Raw genomic sequence first — 10,896 nt, forward strand, 5'->3', positions numbered from 1 at the left:
TAAGATATTTTAGAAGCAGGCTAAGGTAAGAAGACCAAGCAATACCCTTGTACCTCCACCAATCACCAGTAAGCCAGTCAGGGAAAAGATATTTTTCTCTGGTGACTGGAGATTTAGTGAAACTTGAAGGCGATGAGGTTTTTGGAGGCACGTGACCATTAACCACATAACATTAATATATTCACTGTTTGGATGTGTAGTAAGCTTGGTGGCAATGTAGGATCGCTTGAATAAGGCATTAGTCTCATAGACCAAGAAACTAGTCTGCAAACATCGGAGAACCACTGGTCATGAGGAAAAAATTTGTATTCCCTGACTGCTTAGGAGTGGTTGGATGCTGATGGCAGTCACTGGGAGATGACTGATAAAATCCCAGTAATGCAAGCCTACATGCTCCCTAGCAAAAATATGTATTCTACAACTAGTTAGCAAAAACCTCATTGTGATTGCTTTGGCTGTTAGCATTTTCCTGCAGTTGTAGTTTAAAAGAAAACATTGTACTTGCATATAAACATTGTCCAGCTAGTCTCTGAGCTAATACTGAAACTGTGAAAAGTATGACACAAACCAGAAAAAGAGATGCTTAAATTTGTGTCTTAGCATTGCAGCCAACCTTGTTAAAAAAGCTCAAATTAATTTTTCTTGTTTACAATTTTCAGTTTGTGACACACTTTTTTAAAGTTTTACTAGTGCTTGGCTAGTGGTCAAAGATATTTTGAAGACAAACATGATAAAGCAAAGGCAACACACTACTGCGTTGCTAGCAGATTGCCACTAGCGCTGCTAGCAGATTGTTAGTGTTGCTGGTAGATTGCCACTAGAAGATTGCAATCACTAGGAGGTTTTTGTTGCATACTGATTAGTATGGTTTTCAGTGTGATTATTTGTCCATGTTTGTACTCCACTTTGGTGATTGAAATTTTTGTATTTTATGGGCCTCTGCTTGTTAACTGCTCGCCTAGCGGTAGTGTTGCTAAAACTGCTAAAAGTGCGACACCAACCAGGAACAAAGACCATCAAAGTAAAAGTTGAGCACTTTTTGAAATCTTCTGGTTCCAGTGGTAAGGTACAGCTTTTACTTTGAAGGTGAGTGTTCTGCCTTCCCAGTTTGCATTGCATTTTTCCCAGTTTTACTACCACTTGGAGAGCAGGTGGTAAGAGTTTTTGTTGCAGCCTCCAGCAACCACCGCCAACCACTCAGGGAATCCAAATAAGATTTCAGGTACCAAACAGGCGACATCACAGTGGCAACGCCCACTCATCATACCATCTATGAGCTTATGAGCAGGAGAAACTAGCTTGAGCTAAAGGCAAGAGAACTTTGTGCTAATATGAGATTAAAGTCATGGCACATTTATTTGTTTAGACACTTTTTAAAATTCAAAGGGAACTCAACGTGTTTTAAATGAGACACAAAACAAACATATAATGAGGCAACTTAAAAAAAATAAACATGACATTTAAATGAATAATTAAATTGGTAAAATAATAAATACATGGTGGGATTCATCACTTTTGGACAGAGCCAGGCTGACTGTGCACCTCTGGTTACAGCCTTTAATCTAAACCTGCTGCTTTAAGACTAATAAAGGCAGTTGCAGTAATACGTACTCGACATGAAAAGATACAGGTTAAAACTGCCGGACGCTATTTGACCCCCTTGCCAATTTCGGTAAACGTGATTTTAGGATGTGAGAATGAGTCACCAGTTTTTATCAATATTTTTCACTGTTCTGACACGTTGCAATAACTGGACTGATAACAAGCCTGGAAAATCCCATACACCACCCTCACAATCCTACACCCTAAACAAGTATTCATCTTCCTGTTACTCATACTGTGTCTTTTATAGATAAAGAAGAAGAAAAAACCCCTTAGTGTCCAAGTCTCCCCCCCCCCCCCTTCTTCAAACCACCCCTAAGAAAAACATCTTCAAACATGTTAAAGACTCATTCTCTTGCTCTTTTCTTCTTCGCTCTACTTCCCATTATATACTGAAAGACTAAGATCAGAACAGCTGGGCTGCGGCTGGTACCGAAGCTGCCTAAATACAACACAAAACTTGGCTCGGCTTCATTTTTCTGATGTGTTTTGTCTGTCTTTGATCAGAAACATAAAGTGGCTGACTAAGGGGAGTTTAGCATGTGTTTATTCAAGGGTAAAGGAAACACACTGGGCTGCTAGACTCCTCCGCCACATGTGAGTCAGTGAGAGATGAGCTGAGCTCCTAAAATCCACCTGTAGCTACTCCAGCACCTTCAATCCTGTCTGAGGAGATGAGGTGCTTGCTAGGATCCCACCATTGCTACTACAGTGCAGTGACTCACTGTCTGGGCATCAGCAGTCTCTGACAGTGCTGGCTCTTTTCTCAGTAATTGACTCCAGTTCACACGAAATAACAGGAAAACTAGTAAAAAAAGAACCAAAAACAACAAGAAACCCCCCAAACTGGACCACTTATAAAGGAAATGTTCAATTGGGATGAGATGTTAAACAAAGATGTTTATAATACAAGTTAAACAAGATGCCACAGGATAGATAATTTCTAAATAGATAAATACATGATTATGGTTTAATCATAACTAGATCAATATTTGAAATTATACAGTAACTAATATAGACCGTTAGCAGCTGCTAACAGTTTTTACCGTGGCTTATTCTAACAAAGTTTGGTGATCCTAGTGAGGTTGTGCTTGAATTTGAATGTTTACAGAAAATGTACTAAAGATTGAAGACACTGTAGACATTGAACAGACATCCTACACACACAAATAAGTAAGCTAAGAACACAAAGGAGGCTGTGTCCACAATAGCGCATTTCTGTTCTGAACTTTTATTTTAGGAACTATTTGCGTTTGCCTAGAAAAGGTCAAATCATGTGACGATACATGTACGACTCAGGGAAGGACACATAGTTACTGTTATCAGCCAATCAGAAGCCTTGGAATGAATTAAGACAATGCTAAAAAAAACAAACAAAAAAAACAAAAAACAAACTGCAGTTCCTCTAGTGGCCACTTGAGGCTGGCTTCAAAAGGGAGTGAGTCTCATTAGACTTCCATGATAAAATGGCCATGTACAGCATTACAAAGCACGTTTAGCTTGACATAAAAATGTCCCTGTGCTTTACAGATAGCCATTCAGATCAACTATAAGTAGAATGATTTATTTTTTTAATAACTGATCTACCTGCTTAACTGAGTTAGGGGTGTGGCCTTATTAATTAACAGACAGCTTTCCCAACACATTTAGCTGGAGCTGACTAGCATCTACGAGGCCTCACTTTTGTTACATCCAGCCATTAGACTGGGCCAGTATTGCCGTAGGTGAATTTTTAATTGATTATCTGACTAACAGGGCTTGATGTGTGGTCAAATCATCCCAGAAGTTATGTGCTTTGGTGAGTGAAGTTCTGGTGTTTTATTAGTTCACTACTTGGGTTGCTTATTCACAAGACACCACAAAAGCGGATAAATCAATAAGTTTGATTTGCCAGATTTTTATGCCAGATTCCCTTCCTGACACAACCCTCCTAGGGATTTGTGTCCCTTAATCATTTGACATGTGTTAACCAATACAGTATGAACACTACGCTTGTAAATTGCCTTAACATGCTTTGCTGATATGTGCTTCTGTGTTTTGCACTCGAGTTCATGGATAGGTGATAAATTAGCACGCCACTTGTTTATTCATATAAAGTAACTTCTTCCTCCCAAAATCCAACATGGCAACAGCCAAAATGCTAACAGAGTCCACAATACAATTTCTGAATGTGGGCACATCCATGCTTTATACAGTCTCTGATCAAGAACTACTCATGGGTGTCTGATCGTTTCTACTATCAGTGTGGTCTAGTCTCCAAAATGTAGCTAATGCAGTGTTGCTGAAAGCTGCTAGATGCTGGCTCCAAAATAAATGTGTCTCCTGCTTCAAAATGGATCCGTTTTTTCCCGCAAAAACTAGATCACATTAGTTTTTGATGATTTCAGCTGTACAATCTAATGTGTGTGCCATTGGTCATTTTATAAATTACTGCTGTGTTACTAAGACTGGTAGCTAACGGAAGGCTGTAACGCCCGCCAGGAGGCGTTGATTTACAGCTGGCTGACAGCTGTTTCAGAGTTTCTATTTAAAGAGTAAACTTTTTTCTCCAGACGCACACTTCTACTACTCTGTTTGTATTTAAGGAGACTTTGATATGATGCAGTCATGCATTGTTTTGGTAATGCTTATCTTTAACACATTGTAGTTAATGTAACTAATACCAGCATGGGCTAGCCCAAGGTCCTGGCTCCACACAGACAAACTCTGCAATGCTGTGGCCATTTTTAGGAACAATATGGTCTACAGCTGTGGTTTGAGCTTAATGCTTATGTCAGCATGGACACACACACACACACACACACACACACACACACGCACACAAACACACAATATGATATTAACATGCTTAGTTGGGTTGGGCAATATGTAAATATTTTCCAACGGCCTGCCGTCAGTCCTACGACAGGCAACTGATGATATATTTGTTAAGGGTTGTCTGTGCAGCAAGTGCAGGGAGCAGGGCAAAAGACTCCCGACACCCTTTCAGCAAATGGAAGCATTTGTTTGTGAAAATATTAAAAAATCACTATTTTGGGAATATTTTGGTTTTAAAATGGAAGAAACTAAAGGTCCTGAGGGAGTGATGCCTCCGCTTTGCAGCCTATAAATGAACAGAGGTAAAGATTACAAAGGCTAATAAATGAATAATGTCATTTATGAGACTTTTCAGTACTAATCGATTGGACAGCAACCACTACCTGCAATTACTTCAGTCTGGTCCCTGTCATGACTTTCTAAAAGTTAGAACCATTGGTACGAACACCAACTGTTTCCATATCACGTAGACAATAAATTTACTGGAATTTTCAAGAGGACAGACATAAATCACACAACATAATAATAATAATTATTATAATAATAACAATGAACCCCACAACCAACTGCATAACCCCAAACCTTAGCAGATATAACTGTAACCAACAGTTCTTAATATATCTGAAGCTGAATTGTTCTCCTGCCCAGATGCTAATGTTGATTTTTAAACTGAGACATAAATCTGTGTAACAAATTCAGTTCTGCAAGTTATCCAGATATTTAAAAAAATAAAAAAAAATCCACCATTGTTTCATAAAAAGAAAAAACCCCAGCATATCACCAAAGTCATTTAAAACCGTTTTGGGGAAATTTCAGTGTTGAAGCAACAGACTGGTCAACTCTCACAGCTGTTCCTCGAGTCCATTAGCGTCACTTAAAATCTGCCTCATCGACATCCAGGATCTTTGAAATGCAAACAACGGCGTACACTAACGATGATCTCTCCCTGTGACATTCACGTTTACATTTTACAGGAATATGTCTGCTCATGTGCCACTTAATTAGGTACACTGGTTCAACTGCCCCTTGCTCATACTGAGCATCAGAATGGGGAAGAAATGTAATTTAAGCGGCTTTGAAGGGCGTATGGTTGTTGGTGCCAGGCCGGTGTGACTATTTCAGAAACTGCTGATCTACTGGGATTTTCCCACACAGCCATCTATTTTACAGAGAATAATCTGAAAAAGAGAAGATATCCAGTGAGTGGGAGTTCTCTGGGTGAAAATAAGTTCAGAGTGGAATGGCCAGAATGCCAGCGCAGAATCGCTAAAGCGCACAGCACACAGATTGGCTTCAGCCACACCGGGTGGCACTCCTGTCGGCTAACAGCAGTTAAAAACAGGAAGGCTACAATTTGCCTGGATCTCAATCCAGTACAGCACCTTTGGGATGTGGTGGAACGGGAGATTTGCATCATGGACGTGAAGCCGACAAATCTGCAGCAACTGTGTGATGCTATCATCACATCAACAAAACCCTAAATCCCTGAGGAATGTTACCAACACCTTGTAGAACCTATGCTATGACGGATTAAGGCACCTCTGAAGGCAAAAAAGGTCCAGCGAGCGAATGTCTCATTGTTCCAGTCGGTTTTGCTTTCATTGCTTTTATCTGTGACATCTGTACCTGTATGGGCTTATCAGGGACTGCTCCAATTACACATACTGTACACATGGCGCCTCCAACACAATGCAGGAGTCAAAACAAATATTACATAAGGCCGTGTTATTTGCTAAAGATAGGTGTAAATTACAGGATGGTCACATAAAAATATCACTACAACATCGGGACTACTGTAAATGGTTTTAATACAGGGGTTAGTCAACATGGAAATGACAGATGTTTATAAATGATCTGTAGAAAGGGATCTGCCGTCACTCTGGCTGTTCTCGCTGACTCCAGGAATCTGTTCAGACCACAAGGCTCAACACCTAACATGGTATGTCCTTTGTCTTCCTATTAACTGCTTCCCTGTTCTCAAGAGCTGTAAGGGTATATCCTGATGGTGAGCTAAATGAAAAGCGGTATGGAGGTGCATTAATACCTCAAAGACAGCTGAGGGAAAACAGACGAGAGGCAGTGTTTTCAGAGAGACCTGTTTGTATACTCTCGACAGCGCAAATATGTGCATGTGTGTGCGATAAAATCAGAGCCCTGTCATGAGGAGTAATGACAGGGTGCGCGGCTTATGTAAGACCCCATTTGTTTGTCATTTAAACTTCAATACAGGCACACAACATCCCCTAATTACCCAGCCTGCTCTTATGCTCTGCACATGTTGGTCACTGTGTCAACTGTGTTCAGTGACAAAAGCTAGCAGTAGGCAGATGCTGATCTGAGCAGTTCCACTAGAGAGAAAAGTACCTCGGTTGATCCTGTGAAAGCCACTTTGTCTATGCCCATGTGTGAAGCAATTGCAGCTCCTGCTGTTGGCCCGAATCCTGGCAAAATATTGATGACTCCCGGTGGAAAGCCGGCCTGTCAAAACAATATGAGAGGAAACAAGCTTTAGCGGAGATGACAGCAGAGCCAAGCAAAACCACAAGCAGTGTGGGGGAATCCGGACCCAACCCAACCTCCCTACAAGCAGAGAGCAGGGAGAACATCAAAAAGGCAACAGACAGATAGTCTCCAAGAAGAGGCGAGGCCGGAGAGGACAGGGGAAAAATAGAGGGGATGTAGACACTTAAATTTGTCCATTATTTGGCTTCAATACATTGCCATGTCAGGCTGTGTTGTTGAACTTACTCATGTGTTTATCCTTATTGTACACAGCTGCACTCACTACAAAGAGCTCTGGTTTGGAATTTACTCGAGATTTATATCAGCGTGTTTAAGATGTTCAGATTTTATTTTATTATTTTGTGGAGTTTTCGGCACTATTGCCAGGAAAAACTGAATAAAGAAAAAAGAAAGTTGACCCAGAGCATCCCTGAATTAATTTTTCTAAAGCATTTTTATGTTGACTGTCACATCCATACTTAACATATGAAACTATGTGATTATATAACATTTGTTCTTGTGATCTCTCTGAATCCATAATAAACTGATATCAAATTTAGAAATAAAAACTTAAAATAACTTTCCTTATTAATCATTTAGCATTTTAGCTAGTGTGTGCATCATTAGGCTCTCATCACTCTTCATGCTATCGTTAAAGTGGGATTATTCAATGTGGTATGATAATGCTGTACTTATTACTGCTAAAATACTGCCTGTATTATTCTCAAAGGTTGCCATCTTAGCAGAAGGTTAGGGAGTACATATTTTAAGTCTGTACGAGGGAATGCTAATTCTAATTAGCAACCGAGCAGCAGGTGATTTTTAGCAGACCTTGACATTATGGGTGTTTTTTCTTGTCTATGTATTAATGTTTAAATATTGTTAATAATGTTTCCCGTGGAAGAATTTAGTATGAGTGGTTACATGTTAAGTTAAGCTGTAAATGTCTACAAAATGGCACAGCTAGCTTGCTAACCACTGTGAAATGCTTCAGTAGCCATTTCTGCTAAGTACATAACCTAATTATCATGAGACAGCAGTACTGTATATACTTCATATACTGTTTATATATATATAGACAGCAAGGTAACTGTATATACTTACATTTAATACTGCTGTATATATATATATATATAATATATATATACTCATAATCACTAAGTTATATATCAATATATTATATATATATAATATTATTCACTATAGTAGTAGTATAATATAAATTATAAAATCAGGATGATCTCACTCATACTTGCTGAAGGATGTGAGACACATATGTATAAATGGCTGCTCGAGTGCATTATACGAGGTACCACATGAAACAATACATTATCTATAATATTATTAAAATGGTTAGCTGCGTACATATATATATATATATATATATATATATATATATATTGGGGATGCAACGATATTCGTATCGATATTGAACCGTTCGATACAGTGCTTTCGGTTCGGTACGCATATGTATCGAACAATACAACATTTGTAATTTATTTTATCAACTTTTCCTTCTGACGATGCTGTCTGTGTTGGAGCGCTCAGTGAATCTGTGTTCGACTACTCCGCCTAGGCTGCACTGTCCAGCGCAGATCCACTGAGCGCTCCACACAGACAGCATAGTCAGAAGGAAGAGCGACAGGGCAAGCTAGCGAGACAGAAGTTAAGCTCTCCTTGCAACAGGCAAATTGAACCTCATTCAGATCTGGCGTTTGGAATTATTTTGGTTTTCATGTGACGTATGACCCTGAAGGTAAGCGAGTCATGGACTAAAGTAAAACAGTATGTTGGATGTGCCATGCAATGCTCAATTACATTGGTGTGAACTAGTGTGTTAGCGCAGTTAGCTCGTTAACGTGTTGGCCGTCTAGCCCCATGCACGGAGCGATCGGCGGTAGCTCGTTAACGGAGATTTGCCGTGTTGTGGCGTTAAGGTCATTTCAACGAGATTAACCTGAAAGCACTAGTGGGAACACAACGAATATGACTGCACATTTACGCCGACATCATCCTAGTGCAAAGACAAAAACAACAAGCATGCTACTAACTTTAGCCGAGTCATTTAGACAGCTGTTAGCACATGATTCTCCTTATGCTGCTGAGAATATAGCCCAGAAGAAGCGGATAGTATAGCTTTTATTTTGGAAAGAGACATTTCTCTGTAATAAACTCTCTTTTCCAAAGATGAGTGATTCCTCAATCAGATACAGGGCTCGCAATATCGCTAGCCCGACGTCCCGGGCTAGCGATTTTTTCAGTCGGGCTACCAAAATCTATCTCTGCCCTGCCCGTCGGGCTATTGTAGGAAGGAAAAATATATGTCAATGCTTTTGCATTCTTTCGGAAATGTAGCTGGGTAATTATGTCATTGGCATCGGTCATTCAATATGTGACATATTGAAATCGCGTTTGAATTTGCGCTTGTTTTTTGCTTTCACTTTGCAATCGTGCAAACTGTGTATAGAGAGCGACAGCACTGATCTGTGAGTGATGATAATTTGTGCACCAATTCCTCTGACATCGTCTTATTAATCGTTAGCTTACTATGCAAACATGACAAGTGAAATCTCCCGCAGCAAGCTTAAACATGTGAGAGGTTGATCGCGCAGAGAATCGCTGAGCTTATGTGAGTGCGTGTGTAAAAGCATTTCAGTTCTGCTGAGCCAAATAAGACAGGTCAGGGTGAAGAAGTGACAGCCAAAGAAAAGCTTACCACAAAACGGAGAAGTTATGACAAATCAGACTATAAGGCAAAAAGAAAGTGCAGCTTTATGGTTTATATGGACAAAAGAATTTCTGTGGCTGCAATATGATGAGCTAAATAACCAGGGCTGCACATAAGTGGTCCGCAGGTGCGCATTCGCTGTCAAAATAAAAAACACGCACAAGGGTTAGGGTTAAATTTAAAAACTGTACTTTTGAGTTAAAATATATATTTATAATTTTAATAAATGACAAATTAAAAAGGCATGAACATTTTATTTTGTATCGAAAAAATATCGAACCGTGACACCAAAGTATCGAACCGAACCGTGAATTTTGTGTATCGTTGCACCCCTAAATATATATGTATCATTGTGTTGTAATTGATATATATATATATATATATATATATATATATATATATAAAAACACACCCAGCACGCCCCTGCGGGCGGTTTATCCTTCAAGCTCGGGTCCTCTACCAGAGGCCTGGGAGCTTGAGGGTCCTGCGCAGTATCTTAGCTGTTCCCAGGACTGCGCTCTTCTGGACAGAGATCTCTGATGTTATTCCCGGGATCTGCTGGAGCCACTCGCCTAGCTTGGGAGTCACCGCACCTAGTGCTCCGATTACCACGGGGACCACCGTTACCTTCACCCTCCACATCCTCTCGAGCTCTTCTCTGAGCCCTTGGTATTTCTCCAGCTTCTCGTGTTCCTTCTTCCTGATATTGCTGTCATTCGGAACCGCTACATCGATCACTACGGCCGTCTTCTTCTGTTTGTCTACCACCACTATGTCCGGTTGGTTAGCCACCACCATTTTGTCCGTCTGTATCTGGAAGTCCCACAGGATCTTAGCTCGGTCATTCTCCACCACCCTTGGGGGCATCTCCCATTTTGACCTCGGGACTTCCAGGTTATACTCGGCACAGATGTTCCTGTACACTATGCCGGCCACTTGGTTATGGCGTTCCATGTATGCCTTGCCTGCTAGCATCTTGCACCCTGCTGTTATGTGCTGGATTGTCTCTGGGGCATCTTTACACAGCCTGCACCTGGGGTCTTGCCTTGTGTGATAGACCCCAGCCTCTATGGATCTTGTACTCAGGAGCTTGTTCTTGTGCTGCCATGATTAGTGCCTCTGTGCTGTCTTTCAGTCCAGCTTTGTCCAGCCACTGGTAGGATTTCTGGATATCAGCCACCTCCTCTATCTGCCGGTGGTACATACCGTGCAGGGGCCTGTCCTTCCATGATGGTTCCTTGTCTCCC

At 40.6% G+C, this 10,896-nt stretch overlaps 1 protein-coding gene across 1 annotated transcript in view; it reads right to left on the reverse strand.

Moving 5' to 3' along the window:
• The window catches only part of aldh1a2 (aldehyde dehydrogenase 1 family, member A2), a 31,691-nt gene that overhangs the window by 5,632 nt on the left and 15,163 nt on the right, over positions 1 to 10,896 (reverse strand). The window contains exon 7 of the mRNA XM_005929591.2: positions 6,784 to 6,897. Coding sequence (XP_005929653.1) covers positions 6,784 to 6,897 — 114 coding nt within the window. The remainder of the gene's footprint in view (positions 1 to 6,783; positions 6,898 to 10,896) is intronic.

The sequence above is a fragment of the Haplochromis burtoni genome, unplaced genomic scaffold (genome assembly GCF_018398535.1).
Source record: "Haplochromis burtoni strain Fernald_Lab_line unplaced genomic scaffold, NCSU_Asbu1 Contig_50, whole genome shotgun sequence".
NCBI lineage: Eukaryota > Metazoa > Chordata > Actinopteri > Cichliformes > Cichlidae > Haplochromis > Haplochromis burtoni.